This window comes from Pagrus major, chromosome 3 (assembly GCF_040436345.1).
Source record: "Pagrus major chromosome 3, Pma_NU_1.0".
Lineage (NCBI taxonomy): Eukaryota > Metazoa > Chordata > Actinopteri > Spariformes > Sparidae > Pagrus > Pagrus major.
In genome coordinates this window covers 2,160,810-2,179,413 of record NC_133217.1, presented here as the reverse complement: position 1 = coordinate 2,179,413, position 18,604 = coordinate 2,160,810, and the positions used below count along the sequence as shown (strand labels likewise).

General features: G+C 39.6%; 3 gene segments (V, D, J or C); all 3 read left to right on the top strand.

Moving 5' to 3' along the window:
- The first annotated feature begins 5,012 nt into the window (after window positions 1-5,012).
- LOC140994114 (Ig kappa-b4 chain C region-like) lies at window positions 5,013-10,079 on the top strand. The segment is given in 2 exon segments: window positions 5,013-5,205; window positions 9,665-10,079. Coding segments are annotated over 2 exon segments (540 nt in total).
- A 773-nt stretch (window positions 10,080-10,852) lies between these two features.
- Window positions 10,853-15,309, top strand: LOC140994113 (Ig kappa-b4 chain C region-like). The segment is given in 3 exon segments: window positions 10,853-10,885; window positions 13,834-13,939; window positions 14,815-15,309. Coding segments are annotated over 3 exon segments (483 nt in total).
- A 528-nt stretch (window positions 15,310-15,837) lies between these two features.
- On the top strand, window positions 15,838-18,604 carry LOC140994112 (Ig kappa-b4 chain C region-like). The segment is given in 3 exon segments: window positions 15,838-15,844; window positions 16,979-17,080; window positions 18,131-18,604. Coding segments are annotated over 3 exon segments (444 nt in total).

The following is an 18,604-nucleotide window of genomic DNA, read 5'->3' as shown; positions in this document are numbered from 1 at the left end:
CAACCAGTGGTATGAAAGCACTTACTTTGATTAATTAGATCAATTTAGGGCTCTTATTTTGAAGGCATGATTGCACTGTTTCCGGTCCTGTTGTGTTGACTTGAGGCAGCTCTCTGACGTCTATCCCCACAGTGTTTATAGTGAGGCCCCAAACCTCTGACATTTAGAAGGATTTACGGGAACATCTGTGTGTCAGACTCATTTTGTTTCTTTCAGGTCTTGTCCGGACGAGTCCACTGATGATCAATTCATCATCAGATCCATCTCAGTAAAGTGACAGTTTGGGTGAAGATGAGGGGAAAAAAACATAAAATAGATTGGAACAATTTTTGAGGATAATAGTTATTGTACTGTTTGAGTCAATCCTTCTGACAGTGCTGATTTTTTCTGTAGCAGCTTGACATCTTTGGCTTTTTATGAAATGTCTTGACAAATATCAAATGGATTACCGCGAATCATGGCACAAACACTAATACCAACGTCAGGATGAATTGTAATAACTCGACCCAATTGCCATAAAAAATTCTGCAAAACCACAAATCAGTTGAAACCAGATGTTTCTTTATGTTACAACTTTACGTCTGTTTAGGTTGTATTTTAGGTTGAATGAATTAGGCACAAAAAACACTCGGTTAGGGTTAGAAAACCATCATGGTTCTGCTCAAAATACCTGTTTTAGTCGCCTTAAACACAGCTGGAGATGGCCTGACTCCCCCTTAAAAATATCTGGTTTACTCGCATAAACACAGCTGGAATTGTCCTAATGTCTTCCAGGAAACACCCAGTTTTGTTCCCATAAACACGGCTGGACATGGCCCGACTTCCTGTGAAAAATATCTGTTTTTGGATGCCACAAACACGGCTGAAGATGTCTCGACGTCTCCTTTAAAAGATCTTGTCTGCCTAAACATTTGGCAGCCTTGTCGCCTGTAAATCCACCACCATCTGCTCCACCTCCAGACACCCTTTCCTCCAGTAGAAGTTCAGATACTTGTGTAAAAACAGACTCTGGTAAAAGTAGAAGTACTGATTCAACTTCTTTACTCCAGTAAAAGTAATAGAGTACAGGTACTCAGAGTATCAGAGTAAAAAGTCTCCCTCTGAAGGACATTTGTGGTCAAAGCTCACTGAATCTCACGTTATATTAATATAATTCAAAGACTATTAAAGTTAAAGGTAGAATCAGTAGGATTTGTCCCAGCTGTTCCTGAACGCACCACAAAGATAGTTGATGGTTGAGTCTCATTCCCAGGATGTCAAATAGCCACATTTTGGGTTGGTAAAGTGTCCCGATCACAACATGGAGGTGAAAAAAAAATAGATGGGTGGAAAATAACAACAACTTGCCAAGTGTGAAAAGTATTTCAAGCTCTCCTCTGTTCACCAGTCATGGCTTGTTGTGTCTTGTCATTGCATACATAAAGCAGCGTTGGTTCTCACAAGGGTGTGTCCTGTCCCTTTTGTTACTTTAATAGCTACAGTTGCTCAAACAGGAGGCATTTTATTACATATATTGAAGATGCAACACAGAGCGCCATTATATCTATATATATCTAGTTATATTCTAGTGTCTGTTCAAATAGATGTGTGGGAGTCGGACCATTAACCTTGGCACATCACCATTCAAATGACTGTTTCATACCTGCAGAGCCGGTCTTGAATGTGACCATCAGGGCTAACGTGTCTGAGACTGTCGAGCTTAACAGCACTGTGGTTGTTACCTGCTCTGCCAAGGGCTCCTTCCTCAAATTCACTTGGACCAGCGGCACCACACCCATCATGGCTGACAACACACGACTCATTCACGACTGTTCATCAGGTTTAAATTTGCTCAGACCTTTGCATTGAAGGTGTGCTTTGAGCTGATCACATCGAAAGGCCACTTGAAAATGTTATCACACAACACCATGCTAAAGATGATGCATGTTTTGAGCGTGTGGCATGTTGGCTGCAGGAATGTCCACCAGAGCTGTTGCCTCCGAACTGAATGTTCATTTCACTGAAACAAGTCTTCTCCAATGCATTTTGGGGGGTGACGAAGAGGGTCAGCATCTGGTGTGACCACCATCTGCCCCATATATTGCGATTGGCTGCAAGGTGGTCGTTTCTTGCAGCCAGTATGCCACTTGCTCAAAACTTTGCATCATCTGTGGTGTTGTGTGATAAAACTGCATGTTTCAGAGTGGCCTTTTATTGTGAGTCCAAAGAACACCTGTGCACCAATCATGTTGTTTAATGAGCATCTTGATATGCCACACATGTGTGGAAAGCGTTTATGTTTCTGTTGGGTGTAAAACACCTTAAAGTTTTTATACTTTAATGGAACATAATTTACATAAAAGTTGAAAGTCCCTACAACATAATTTAGGTGTAAATCTACAAAAATATCATAATTAAAGACAATAACAAGCAACCTAACACTAGCTTCCCTTTACTGACTTCCAGCTGTTAACTTCTCACATTGTGGCAGTGATGTAGAACAGTACTTTAGTGTCTTCAGATTTCTGCACTTACGATCTTGGAGATGTACAGTACGAACAGAAATGTGGGCTTCTTTATTCAAAGGATTATTCAAAGGATTTTTTGTTGTGAAGCCCCCTGTCCCTGCGTGGGGTCGATAAACTTCAACTTCTTTAAATTTTTGAATTGCTAAAAGTAGTTCTTGGCTTTATTTTGAAAAGAAGACCCTTCAATATAAAATGGCCACAGTGTGAATGGAAAAGTCCGTCCATGCATACATAATGAAGAACCGATTTTGAGGAAATAAAGTCCTGAGTAGAGGTCACACATACAGTATGTGAAGGCAGAGCTACTGTCATCATCAGTGCTCCCCTACACATGTGCAATGTCACTTTTGGACCAGAAGATGTCACCATTCAATTATTTTTTCAACACTGAAACCTCAGTGACAGCTTGCTTCAAATGGGATTCAAAAAAGTCAAACTACCACAGACAGTAGTGTTACTGTAACAGTACAATCTAAAGATCATGTTTTTGTCCCCTTTTCAGTTCCTTCACCTCCGTCTGTACTGACTCCTCCAACCTGCTAGGTTGAAAACCACGTTTCACTAAAGGCTGCATCTAATGATTATTTTCATTTTTGATTAATCTGACAATTATTTTCTTAATTAATCAATTAGTTGTTTGGTTTATAAAATGTAAAAAAAAAAATGTTGATCAAGCTCAGGATGATGTCCACAATCCAAATATATATAGTTTGCTGTAGAGGAAAAAAAGTCCCAAAAATGTGCCTTTTTTCTCTTAAAAAAACCCAAAAACTACTCAAACTGATTGGTTAAATATCAAAACAGTGGGCGATCAATTTAAACTCATTCAGGAGTAATCCGAGAGGTGTCATGTATATTTAAAGCAAGACAAACACAAAAAAACTGTGAAAGATCTGTGGCACTTAATTTTTAATTGCAGGACCAAATAACTTCTAGATGCGATAGAACAAAATGTATGCTACACAGAATCAACATGAGGTTGCAACAATGTGAAAACTAATGGAGATATTACTTTTTTTGAAAACCAGTCAGGTAAAAAATGATGTACTGTTGATTACTTGATTAATGTAAAACATTCTGCAACAATTATTTTTAATAAATATCCAACCCAATCCAGTAGGAAAATTAATAAGATAGAACAATAAAGTGATTGGTGAAGCTTAGAATACACAGAACTGTAAAAATTATGAAATTCACTTCTTAGACAAATAAAAAAAAAGGAGTCAGTGCGAAGCCATCCTGTGTTTCTGGATGTTCAGTGTGAGTGTACTAACGAGAACATTATGTGTTATAACAAGCTTTTACTCTTAATTTTTAGGAGGTTTGGTGTACATGACTATTGTACCATCGCTGATAATTTACAATACACTTAAAAATGCTAAATTAATCTAAGCAAATACGTCGAGTATTTTTAAGGTCAAATTGACAAAAGCTAATTGTGTTGTACTGTATGTGCAATTATCGAAGCAAAAATCACAAATATGTTGCATTAATCAATTTAAAAACATGTATTTTTAAATGACAATGGACATCATCTTTATGACACTGAAATTGTTAAAGTTGACAATTTTACATTATGGGGATATAACAGTGGTCCACAGGCGAGCCAATGCCGTATGACACTGCTCCACTAAGTGTAGTAATTAACTAATTTTCTTGCATTTCCTCTATACCAGTTTTAGAGGTGCAGATTTAAATTTGTGTCAGACCAAACAGGATCATAATCCAGAAATAATGTGAAGATGTTAGTATTTTTAATTTGTATAGTAATCCAGACATGAATATATGGTGACAGCAGTTTCTCAGATTTTTGCACAGATGCTCCAGTGAACGTGTTAATTGATGTCAGTCACAATGGCAGCCTGGCAGGGGGCAGCAGTGTTAACCTGACCTGCAGCAGTACTGCCAACCCAGCTGCAGGCAGATACACCTGGTGCAGGAGGACTGCCTCCAGCTCCCTACTCAGGGTGACCTCAGGGCAGATCCTGTCTTTACCCTCTCTGGAGAAGTCAACGCTGGACTTTACATGTGTCAGGCCTGGAACCATGTGGGAGAAAATAACTCTACTGAAGTGCTGCTGGAGGTGGAGATTCAGAGAGTGAGTACCCAATCTATGAGAAGGAGAAAGGGGTAATAACATGATGTCGGCCAGGTGGAGACAGAGAAGGGAGATAACAGTTTCTAAATGGAATTTCCCTAAATTGTTTTATTTCACAATTTTATATTGATAATATCATACAACATGGTGACCAAATGTTCTCGTCTGCTTCACTGGCAGCTTCAGGACCACCAGCAGAGGAAGAGGAAGGTGGTGAACAGAAAGCAATGTCCTCAAATGTTTCCATGTCGCAATATACCACCTGGTCCTCATAAACCACCATGTCCCCATATACCAGCATGTCCCCAAATACCAGCATGTCCTCATATACCTGCATGTCCTCATATACCAGCATGTCCTCATATACCACCTAGTCCTCACAAACCACCATGTCCCCATATACCACCATGTCCCCATATACCAGCATGTCCTCACAAACCACCACTTCCTCACATGCCACCACACCACAAAAGGAATGGGGTACAAGGTTGGATAAGCAGGACTTCTTGGACATTCAGCGTGCCTGGTTTGACAAGCTGCAGGGGGAACTGGCTGAGATGTGGTTGAGCTTTGAGAGGAGCCTCCGTCAGACGGAAAGCCGTACACATTTCCTGCTGTGGTCCATGAGCAGGAGGCAGGAGTGAAAGACAGATGCCAAGGACCGCAACTCAGCCTCCTCTCACCAGACTGAAACCTGCTTATCTCTTAGCCGTTTGCTTTCCAAGGGTGTTCCAGCAGCGAACCCTTCGACCAAATCTCCGAGCACCCAAAGGTCGACGGAGACAAGGAGGTTTTGAAAGATGAAAAATTAAAATGAAGATCCCTTTGAAGTTCTGTTGGTTTTTTGTTTCTTCTGTGAAATGAAAATGAGCATGACATGTTTATTTTTATTCAGAATAATCTAAAATTGACACATTTGTGTTAGTTTTACCTTTCCACAGTACCGAACATCTATCAGTTATTTCTTTCATGTTCCAAAGTTTAACTTACAAGCACAACTTTAAATAAACTAAAAATGTATTAAAATAACTGTGTTGAAGCCTTTCTCATTTTTGTAAATACACTAAATATAAATGAGGCAGTCTTTTGCCATTTGCACATCTCTCATTGAATTATCCGCCAAGGCAGATAACAAAATATGCTAGATGACCGGATCCTTTGTGAATTGCCCCCGAAAGTTTGCTGTTTAGGAGCTATCATATTTCTGACTGGACCAGGCAAAGTTATGGGAAAGCCAACATTACCTCTAGAGCTTTTCTTACTATGATTCAGTTTGGTGAAATGTTGAGGAGGAGGATTTTGTGACATATAGCGGGATGTCATCGGCATACAACCTGTTTTTTGATCGTTTCAAATATCAATTCATAAAAGACACTGCAATTTATGTTTGTAGCATTTTAGCCAACTACTGGTGTGTGAGAAAGTGTGTGTGTGTGTGTGTCCTCAGTGAAGTGTATCAGTCTCTGCAGTAGCTTCCAGCTGCAACAGTCAGTTCAATTTCTGTTCAGTCTGACTGAGGGAGGTTTTTGTACGACGGTTTTTCACTGTGTGAACGAAAACACACTGTTATACCAGAATTCCCCTAGACAGTAGTAAACTGCTGTATCTTCAGCCTGAACTCCACTGATGGTCAAAGTGAAGGCAGAGTTTGATCCACTGCCTGTAAAACGACCTGGAATCCCTGATTCTCGAGTGCTAGCAGAGTAAATGAGACGTTTAGGAATTTTTCCATCTCTCTGTTGGTACCAGGCTAAACGGTGGTAGCTGCTATAATAAACGTTCTGACTGGTCTTACAGTTGATGGTGACGGAGCATCCCAGAGCAGAGCTCACTGCTCCGGGCTGAGTGCTGTGTACTGTGTACTGAATGGTTTTAAGACTGTTGACTTCATCCGGCAGTCTTTTCTGTTTTATATAGTCTTATTAATTTGGGTATCAATACAATTTTTGTTGTTGTGGTGAATCAAAAAGTCACCTGGTGTTACTATCATCTTGCCTTTAAGAAGATGAATTTGTTCCTGATAATTAATCTTAATTTCTGACTTAAAAAAATCTAAATACAATATAAAAATTCAGAATTAGAAATAAAATCAGTGTATCATCTGCATAAAATGATAACTCCATCTCTCTCTCCAGATTCATCACAGTTTGAAAGTGTAATTTGTGTAGCTTGCAGTAAAGCTGATATTCTCTGAATGTTAAAACAATAAAGACCAATTGATCAACTCAGTGATGTTCACGCATATTATTACAATAAGTCCTGTCGTGGTGATGTCTTCATTTGAAACAGTAGATCATTTATATCCTCACAGTTCTTCTGAGCAGCATTTTGTAATGTTAGATAAACATGAAAAATGGTGAGCATATGTAATGCAGGTGAAATCTGATAGTTGTGTCAGTGCAGCCTGACAGTGTTTAGCTGTGGTATCCTGAAGCAGGTAGATCAATAAAAGAAAGTGTTGATGGATAAAACTCTCTCCCTCTCTTCAGCTTCACTTTTTACTGATTTGTTTAATAAAGTAAATGTCAGAGAAAGTTATCACAGCTGCTTTGTGTCTTTTTCATTGGCAATAATAGACACTACTGTCATTCAAATGTTGTGCAGGTTACAAATAACTGTCAGTCACCTGCTGTGCTGCAGAAGTGTATTTCAAGCTTTACATGATCTGATGTTGTCAATGTGTTACTTCAAATCAGGTTTATGATGCTTTAAAATATTTAAAATATTAAAATGTTTGACTTTTAAGTTCTGTAAGTTTCAGCTGTAAGGATTGCTTTCCTGTAAACAACTGAATTTATCATAAAAGGTTTGCATACGAACATTCTTGACATAAATGTTTCAGTCTGAAAAGAGTTTGAAGAGTTCAGCACAGTTTTCTCATTAAATGAGTTTCCAGACAGGTCAGAAACTGTGTCTACAATGAAACTAATGATGAAATGTGTTGTTTTTGTGTCTGTTAGAGACCTATTTTTATGATCTAATGATGGCCAACAACACTTGACTGCATTTATATGAATGTGAAATGGTTATTGTGTGCGTGTGTGTGTGTGTCCTCAGTGAAGTGTATCAGTCTCTGCAGTAGCTTCCAGCTGCAGCAGTCAGTTCAGTCTCTGTTCAGTCTGACTGAGGGAGGTTTTTGTACGACGGTTTTTCACTGTGTGAACACATAGTGACTGTCGATGTAATGTTCACTCAGACAGTAGTAAACTGCTGCATCTTCAGCCTGAACTCCACTGATGGTCAGAGTGAAGTCAGAGTATGATCCACTACCTGTAAAACGACCTTGAATCCCCGAAGCTTTTCTGCTAGTATAGTAAATGAGAAGTTTAGGAGTTTCTCCATCTATCTGTTGGTACCAGGCTAAATAGTATTTATAAACATCCTGACTGGTCCGACAGTTGATGGTGACGGAGCCTCCCAGAACAGAGCTCACTGCTCCAGGCTGAGTCACTGTGATCTGACCTCTGGACTCTGAGGACACAGAGACAAAAACATAAAGCAGCGTCATGGTTTTGTCGGCTTCATTTCAGAGGGACGGATGTTCATAGAGGAGAGTTTGATTCTCTGGACTTTACCTGTGAAGCAGCAGCAGAGGAGAGTCCAGATGAGGACGCAGATCAAAGTCATGTTTTTGATGAGGAGGATTTCTGTGTCTTCTGTTGTCATGAAGGACAGCTGTCAGTCATCCAGTGTTCAACTCTCAGGACTATAAACTCTCCCAGAGCACTGGAGCATGGTGCTGCTGATGCAAAGTGGCTCTCTATGGAAATGCTCTGACTGACTCCAACAGGGACTTGGATTACTCTCATCATGCTGTTTATCAATGGATCAATCACTTAAAGTATTGATTAGGATATTTTCAATGTCAATTTTATTCAAGTTTGGCTTCATGTTTCTTGAAAAATGTGTTTCACAATGTCGTCTGTCTTGTTTAAATTAAATGAAGAGTAAACTAAGTTTCATTAAAATGAACATATATCAAATAAAAACATACACTGTGTAATTCTGTGGCTCTGTGTTATCGTCACTTTTCATATCAGCTGATAATATTTTACAATCAGAGACTAATTTTGTTGAGTTTGTTTGTGTCAAAGTCAGAAAGCCGTGTCTCTCTACAGTCAGAGGTTTTTGTACGGCGGCTCAATGAGTTTGTATCACTGTGGTACACGTTTGGTGGAGGAACCAGATTGAATGTTAACTGTAAGTACATTTGACTCCTTTAATAACACAGATTTTGTATATTTTCTATGTGAACTTCATGGCTGTAGACCCTATAGCAATACTTGACCTGATATTTGAAATGTGATATATTTAGAATAATTCTTGAAGGCTTCACAGTGTCATTAACTAGACGGAAATCCACTCCTCTCAAACTTTATCTTTCATTTTCAACATTCTGATAAATTTTTTGTAGAAAATGACTCAACATTACTCTGTATGAAGAAAATACTTTGAAAAGGTTAAGTTTAAATATTCTGACTCAATAATTCTGTCAATAACATTTGGTTTAGTGTTTAATGTGGATGTGTATTACACCATGTTTCTCCCAGACAAACAATTTTGAAGTCAATCTAGAATTTTCTTTATGAGAATTTTATGAGTTTTAAAATTTGAATGTTTCAGTAATGAAGCCTGACTGTTCAGTGATGATTTCTGCTTACATGAAGAGAATAAACACATTTGATCATTTATGAGGTTTTGGCTCGAGACAAGAAATATTTAAGAGAGTTAAAACACTAAAAGTGTCACAATCTTCATCGTGTGTTTCACCATGAACCTCTGAATTTGAACTTTATTAATTATTAAGTATGCACTAGATTTACAGCGTGTCAGTTTGAACTTTTTATCTTTAGTACTGAAACCTGTCTGTCGTCATGGTTCGGCAGTGATGCCTGTCTGTTGCCATGGTTACTGAGCTCAGAGAGGGAAGTGAAACATTTAAGATCAGTTTCATCCAATCTGAGGAAGACCAACAGAACTAGAAGCTCCTCTGCTGCAGCCAACAGGATGGAGTTTAGTTGAGCTCATATAAACTTTATTAATCTCTCTCTCTCTACAGTGGATGGAGTCGTCCCCACCCTGACGGTGCTGCCCCCCTCCAGTGAGGAGCTGCAGCAGGGGACGGCCACGCTCATGTGTCTGGCCAACAAGGGCTTCCCCTCAGACTGGAGTCTGTCCTGGAAGGTGGACGGCAGCAGCAGCAGCAGCAGCAGCAGCAGCAGCAGCTGGGAGGAGAGCAGGAGCCCCGGGGTGCTGGAGAAGGACGGCCGCTACATCTGGAGCAGCACCCTGAGGCTCCCTGCAGACCAGTGGAGGAAGGTGGGCTCTGTGACCTGTGAGGCCACCCAGGGCTCCCAGACTCCAGTCTCAGAGACACTGAGGAGAGACCAGTGTTCCCAGTCCTGACCTGACTCACTGGGACTCTGCTGCTGGTTTTACTCTCATACTGCTCTCAGTCTGCAACACTGTCTCTATTTCTTTTGCTTCATTTCATCCTTTGTTGATACTTTTAAGATCTGAAATGAATAAAGATTTCATCAAATCAGCAACTTTCATGAGATTATTTTATCATGCTTGCATCACCTCTTAGCTTCACCATGGTTTATATATACATATTTAGAAACATGAGCGAGATGGATAAGTGCAAAGTCACAATAAAAGTGTGTAACATTTCAGATAATTCAAATATTTGTCTTTAAATCAGCAATGATTTGATGGATATCATTATTTAGACAGAGCCCGTATTCTGCTTAACAGCTAAAGGTTTAAAATTGGCACGAGAATAAAATCAAGGAATCTTTTATTTGTTGATTTTTTAAATGTTTTTTTTTATGTGTCTGAGATAATTTGGAAATACAACATAATCATGTTTTCTCTTTGTAGTGGTAGAGGTCGGCAATAAAGGATGAGTGGAGATCATGTTGAAATTACCTCTGAAGTGGTTATGACAATGTGACAACGTGAAACCCACAAGAATCATCAGCTGGCTCTGCAGCTCCTCTATGCTTTATGGAGCTTCATAGTGAGTTTCAGCTCACTGTTTGTTTGAAGCTGTTGGAGATCAAAGAAAGAGCTAAACAAAAAGTGAACATTATTCTTACCTCCTTCAGGTAGACACAAACAATTCTCCAAACTAATGAAAGTGTTGTAGTAGGAAAAGCAACTGTTTGCCAAAAAGTTCATATAATCTACTTAGAAGATGATGATGTGTTCACAACATGTTTCTGCAGCCCCGAAATGGCCAAAAATGTATCGTAGGATTAATTGGCTGGTCAAGAGGGTAAGACAAAATAGAACATTATTTTTCTAGACTGAAATTGTGAAATATAGTATAGAGGGTGTTTTATGCTCTCCAGATTGTAAAGCCAGGTGAGGTTAAGTTATGATTTGTGATGTTGGGCTTTTTAAAGAAAAAGTACATGACTGAAATGAATGTATCACAATGAAAACAGTTGAAAAATCATTGAGAAAATAGAATAGCATGTCATCAGCGTATGCAGTATGACATTATGGCTATCTTAAACAACTTTATCTATTTTTTTCAAATAAATGTTCAAATTCACTTGCTTTTGTAAAATCTCAGGCAGAAGGATAAAAGACAAAGATGACAGACAGACCACTAATAAGTTTCTATACAAACAAAAACAACAACAAATGTGAGTTCTTTCTTGCAGACTTGAAATGAGTTTAAATTTTAAAATGTTGAACTTAAAGAGACATGCAGCAATGATGAAGAAAATATCAGGATCCAACTTAACTCTTTAACTGAATATATGAAGCTTGATATACTGTAGATTTAATGATGCAGTTCCACACTGTGTATTTTTCTTGGATATATATTAAGAATAATCTCACAAAACTCCGCAAAAACTATTCTGAAGAATGAAAGTACTGATGTATTATCTTCTATATTAGCTTACCTGTTGAATGAGTTGACATCAAACTCAGAGGAGGTTAAATATTTAAATGTTTCCTAAAATAATGTTTAATATTTTTTTTAAATGCGGTTTTTATTGTCAGTGTAAAATATTAGAATTAAAAAATGTTATAACATCTATTATAGTCATATATTGTCTTTCAGTTTTCTGCAGCTGTTTATTCAGATCAGTTCCTCTTTAGCTGAGGGAGGTTGTTGTATGACATTGTGTCACTGTGTGAACGGGCGGCTGTAATCCTGCTGACAGTAGTAAACTCCTGCATCTTCAGTATGAACTCCAGTGATGGTCAGAGTGAAGATAGTCCCAGACTGACTCCCACTGAAACCATCTGAGACTCCTATATCACACCAATATGTGGTTGGGAATTATCTGTGTCTGCAGTAGAAGATGTGATCACACTGTAAAATATGCAAACTACCATCTGTGCTTCCAGTCTAAGACTTTGTTTAAAGTTATACAAACTTCCAATTAAAGCAACAGGAAGTTTGAGTTTTTCCTGCACTAATTCAAGGTAATAAAGTTAATTTATCTGTCATGTTGCAATCTAAGGTGCACAATGAAATGTAAGCTGTAGCCCCTTCATGCTACACACACGTAGACCATCTATACAAATATTTATCCCTTTTTCTGCATGGTGTGCACTACAGTGGACAAATATTTGTAAGATAATCTGAAGCATTAAAGCTGGAGTAACATGTCCGATCCTCCATGTGGTGGACCCTTAAAGCCCTGAACCCAGTTGCAGTTCATTATTTGTATCTGTTCATGATTTAGAGATATGGCATCTTAAAGTCTAAATAGCAGAGACAAGAGGAGATGCACCGAGTACATCTGGAATAAATGTTGAATCCTAAACACCAGGTGTCAGAATTAAATGTATTCAGATTGTAACAACATATTTTTTGTACGTTTTCTGACTGGAAGTACATCTGTCAACTACAGAGAACCAGAAACACCAAATGTTATATGCTGCCAATTTTAAATTGGCCTCATTTTGTGTGTTTTATTCATAATGATGATGTAACTTACACTTGAGTGGTTTGATTAATTGCATATAGTTGAAATGGCTGCAATCCAGAATGAAGCTGAGGTCAAAGATCATGACCAAGACTTTTGTCATTAGCTGTCCCAGGTTGGCCCCTCTGGAGTATTTAGCAAATGAGATATGAACGTGGAATTATAATGTGACCTGGATGGATGTGTGTGTGTGTGTGTGTGTGTGTGTGTGTGTCCTCAGTGAAGTGTATCAATCTCTGCAGTAGCTTCCAGCTGCAGCAGTCAGTTCAGTTTCTGTTCAGTCTGACTGAGGGAGGTTTTTGTACGACGGTTTTTCACTGTTTGAACAGATACTGACTGTTGATGTGATGTTGACTTTGACAGTAGTAAACTGCTGCATCTTCAGCCTGAACTCCACTGATGGTCAGAGTGAAGGCAGAGTTTGATCCACTGCCTGTAAAACGACCTGGAATCCCTGATGTTCAAGTGCTAGCCCAGTAAATGAGGAGTTTAGGAGATTCTCCATCTCTCTGTTGGTACCAGGCTAAAAGGTGGTATGGGCTGCTATAATAAACATCCTGACTGGTCCTACAGTTGATGGTGACGGAGCCTCCCAGAACAGAGCTCACTGCTCCAGGCTGAGTCACTGTGACCTGACCTCTGGACTCTGAGGACACAGAGACAAAAACATAAAGCAGCGTCATGGTTTTGTCGGCTTCATTTCAGAGGGACGGATGTTCATAGAGGAGAGGAGTTTGATTCTCTGGAATTTACCTGTGAAGCAGCAGCAGAGGAGAGTCCAGATGAGGACGCAGATCAAAGTCATGTTTTTGATGAGGAGGATTTCTGTGTCTTCTGTTGTCATGAAGGACAGCTGTCAGTCATCCAGTGTTCAACTCTCAGGACTATAAACTCTCCCAGAGCACTGGAGCATGGTGCTGCTGATGCAAAGTGGCTCTCTATGGAAATGCTCTGACTGACTCCAACAGGGACTTGGATTACTCTCATCATGCTGTTTATCAATGGATCAATCACTTAAAGTATTGATTAGGATATTTTCAATGTCAATTTTATTCGAGTTTGGCTTCATGTTTCTTGAAAAATGTGTTTCACAATGTCGTCTGTCTTGTTTAAATGAAATGAAGAGTAAATTAAGTTTCATTAAAAATGAACATATATCAAATAAAAACACACATTGTGTAAATCTGTGGCTCTGTGTTATCGTCACTTTTCATATCAGCTGATAATATTTTACAATCAGAGACTAATTTTGTTGAGTTTGTTTGTGTCAAAGTCAGAGAGCCGTGTCTCTCTACAGTCAGAGGTTTTTGTACGGCGGCTCAATGAGTTTGTATCACTGTGGTACACGTTCGGTGGAGGAACCAGACTGAATGTTAACTGTAAGTACATTTGACTTCTTTAATAACACAAATGTTGTATCTTTTCTATGTGAACTTCATGGCTGTAGACCCTATAGCAATACTTGGCCTGATATTTAAAATGTGATATATTTAGAATAATTCTTGAAGGCTTCACAGTGTCATTAACTAGACTGAAATCCACTCCTCTCAAACTTTCTTTCATTTTCAACATTCTGATCAATTTTTAGTAGAAAACGACTCAACATTACTCTGTATGAAGAAAATATTTTGAAAAGGTTAAGTTTAAATATTCTGACTCAATAATTCTGTCAATAACATTTGGTTTAGTGTTTAATGTGCATGTGTATTACACCATGTTTCTCCCAGACAAACTGTTTTGAAGTCAGTCCATCATTTTATCTTTGGCAAGTTTTAAAAAGTAGTTGAGTTGTTAACAGAATGAATTTGAATGTTTCAGTAATGAAGCCTGACTGTTCAGTGATGATTTCTGCTTACATGAAGAGAACAAACACATTTGATCATTTATGAGGTTTTGGCTCGAGACAAGAAATATTACAGAGAGTTAAAACACTAAAAGTGTCACAATCTTCATCGTGTGTTTCACCATGAACCTCTGAATTTGAACTTTATTGATTATAAAGTATGCACTAGATTTACAGCGTGCCAGTTTTAACTTTTTATCTTTAGTACTGAAACCTGTCTGTCGTCATGGTTCCGCAGTGATGCCTGTCTGTTGCCGTGGTTACTGAGCTCAGAGAGGGAAGTGAAACATTTCAGATCAGTTTCATCCAATCTGAGGAAGACCAACAGAACTAGAAGCTCCTCTGCTGCAGCCAACAGGATGGAGTTTAGTTGAGCTCATATAAACTTTATTAATCTCTCTCTCTCTGCAGTGGGTCGAGTCGTCCCCACCCTGACGGTGCTGCCCCCCTCCAGTGAGGAGCTGCAGCAGGGGAAGGCCACGCTCATGTGTCTGGCCAACAAGGGCTTCCCCTCAGACTGGAGTCTGTCCTGGAAGGTGGACGGCAGCAGCAGCAGGAGCAGCAGCAGCAGCAGCTGGGAGGAGAGCAGGAGCCCCGGGGTGCTGGAGAAGGATGGCCGCTACATCTGGAGCAGCACCCTGAGGCTCCCTGCAGATCAGTGGAGGAAGGTGGGCTCTGTGACCTGTGAGGCCACCCAGGGCTCCCAGACTCCAGTCTCAGAGACACTGAGGAGAGACCAGTGTTCCCAGTCCTGACCTGACTCACTGGGACTCTGCTGCTGGTTTTACTCTCATACTGCTCTCAGCTCTCTCTCTGTTCTCTCTTTCTCTCAACATGTTTCAACATTAATGTGTTCTTGCTTCTGTTTCAACATTTTACAACAATAAAGATTTCATTACCTTTATTATAAATGTGACATGTCTTTGACCTTCTTTTTCCACACACATGATATATGAGGAACATTTGTCAGATTAATGCACAGTCACTAAAATAACAACTCCATTATTTCCTCATTACTTTCTCATTGTTTTCAGACTGTGGATATTCTTCTATAGTCTTTCTAGTTTGATCTATATGAATTTATTTGTAACATTTTAAGCAAGAATTTAATGATTTGTGGTTCATGGTTCTTGAAAAATGATTAAAAGTGTCTGACATTGAAATTTTCTTCACTGAACATCATTTTATTTATTTAAGATAATATCAGTTATGATTTGAGGATAACAGCTTTTTTTGGGCCAACCTTGATCAGGATTGTTTCTGATGCTGCTCTGTGTCTTCATGTCGTCTTACAGGAACAAATGTTCTTATCTAATGTGATACAGTATCAAGCTGAGGTCAAAGGTCACAAGTGTTTTCATTAACTGTCCTCGTTTGGCTCCTCCTGATTATATGGCAAATCAAATAAGAGCATGGGATTATAATTAGATATAAATGGAAGGTGAGACACTGTGATGGAAAATATGTAGTGTGTGTGTGTGTGTGTGTGTGTGTGTGTGTGTGTGTGTGTGTCCTCAGTGAAGTGTATCAGTCTCTGCAGTAGCTTCCAGCTGCAGCAGTCAGTTCAGTTTCTGTTCAGTCTGACTGAGGGAGGTTTTTGTACGACAGTTTTTCACTGTGTGAACACCCACTGACTGTTGATGTAGTGATAACTCTGACAGTAGTAAACTGCTGCATCTTCAGCCTGAACTCCACTGATGGTCAGAGTGAAGGCAGAGTTTGATCCACTGCCTGTAAAACGACCTGGAATCCCTGATTCTCGAGTGCTAGCGCAGTAAATGAGAAGTTTAGGAGTTTCTCCATCTCTCTGTTGGTACCAGGCTAAATAGTGGTATGGGTAGTTATAATAAACATCCTGACTGGTCCGACAGTTGATGGTGACGGAGCCTCCCAGAGCAGAGCTCACTGCTCCAGGCTGAGTCACTGTGATCTGACCTCTGGACTCTGAGGACACAGAGACAAAAACATAAAGCAGCGTCATGGTTTTGTCGGCTTCATTTCAGAGGGACGGATGTTCATAGAGGAGAGGAGTTTGATTCTCTGGACTTTACCTGTGAAGCAGCAGCAGAGGAGAGTCCAGATGAGGACGCAGATCAAAGTCATGTTTTTGATGAGGAGGAATTCTGTGTCTTCTGTTGTCATGAAGGACAGCTGTCAGTCATCCAGTGTTCAACTCTCAGGACTATAAACTCTCCCAGAGCACTGGAGCATGGTGCTGCTGATGCAAAGTGGCTCTCTATGGAAATGCTCTGACTGACTCCAACAGGGACTTGGATTACTCTCATCATGCTGTTTATCAATGGATCAATCACTTAAAGTATTGATTAGGATATTTTCAATGTCAATTTTGTACGAGTTTGGCTTCATGTGTCTTGAAAAATGTGTTTCACAATGTCGTCTGTCTTGTTTAAATGAAATGAAGAGTAAATTAAGTTTCATTAAAAATGAACATGTATCAAATAAAAACATACATTGTGTAAATCTGTGGCTCTGTGTTATCGTCACTTTTCATATCAGCTGATAATATTTTACAATCAGAGACTAATTTTGTTGAGTTTGTTTGTGTCAAAGTCAGAGAGCCATGTCTCTCTACAGTCAGAGGTTTTTGTACGGCGGCTCAATGAGTTTGTATCACTGTGGTGCACGTTCGGTGGAGGAACCAGACTGAATGTTGGAAGTAAGTCAAAAGTTTCAATGTTTTTATTATTTCAGGAGCATTTTTTTCTTTTTTTCTTCATATTACAAGGAAAATAGTCATTTTTTCATGTTAATGTTTAATTTTTGCAAAAATATTTGTCAGTAAGAGACAAAGTTTGCTTCAGAAATATGAATTAAAAAACTTATTGCAATCAATGTAAAATATTAAGACAGTAGATGAATCATTATTTCCAACTTTAATAGTAAAGTTGCATCTTGAGGGCTTGTAGGTTTAGTTCAGTGTGTCAAAGTCAGAGAGCCGTGTCTCTCTACAGTCAGAGGTTTTTGTACGGCGGCTCAATGAGTTTGTATCACTGTGGTGGACTTTTGGTGGAGGAACCAGACTGAATGTTGGAAGTAAGTTTCTGCACAAATTTTTAATAATATACTGTGAAGTCATTTTAATGTCATGTTTTGGATGGTTGAGGCAGATAAATATATCTTGTTTTAATTCCAACACTTTTAGTATTCATGTTTTAATCCTCCTCCTTTATCATGGAGGCTAACTCAGAGCAGCTTTACTAAACATTTCTTTACACATTCCTGTCAAAGTGACATTTAAACAGCCTGAAGTGTAGAAAAGATAAAACTGTAAACCTGTTTTACAAATGTTTTGCAAGAGGAGATGTCATTTTTCACCTCAATGATAGCAGTGTTCAAAACGCTCCTCTTGTCCAACATTTGATTGCAGTCGGTTGATTTTCTGTATTTGTGTATGTGTCCACTAAATATTTTAAAGTCACATATAGTTCAGGTTTTGGCTGATTGTGATGAGAAAGTTCGATCTCTTTTATTTCCAGTGTAGTTTGATATATTTCAGCTCATTCTGTTTGATGATTCTCTCTGTGCTGATATGCATGAGAGGAAGTGAAACAATGTGTGAGTGAGTGACTGGTGGAGCAGAAAAACCATCTGACAGAAACTCCTTAAAGGACTAAATCAACTCTCACACAGTGAAGGTGTCCGAGTGTCTGCTGGTTGACTGAGAGCTGTGTGGTCCCTGTCCTCTAAGCTGATTGGTGTCTCCTAGGTGATGTCCATCCCACCCTGACGGTGCTGCCCCCCTCCAGTGAGGAGCTGCAGCAGGGGACGGCCACGCTCATGTGTCTGGCCAACAAGGGCTTCCCCTCAGACTGGAGTCTGTCCTGGAAGGTGGACGGCAGCAGCAGCAGCAGCAGCAGCAGCTGGGAGGAGAGCAGGAGCCCCGGGGTGCTGGAGAAGGACGGCCGCTACAGCTGGAGCAGCACCCTGAGGCTCCCTGCAGACCAGTGGAGCAAGGTGGGCTCTGTGACCTGTGAGGCCACCCAGGGCTCCCAGACTCCAGTCTCAGAGACACTGAGGAGAGACCAGTGTTCCCAGTCGTGACCTGACTCACTGGGACTCTGCTGCTGGTTTTACTCTCATACCGCTCCCAGTCTGCAACACTGTCTCTATTTCTTTCGCTTCATTTCATCCTTTGTTGATACTTTTAAGATCTGAAATGAATAAAGATTTCATCAAATCA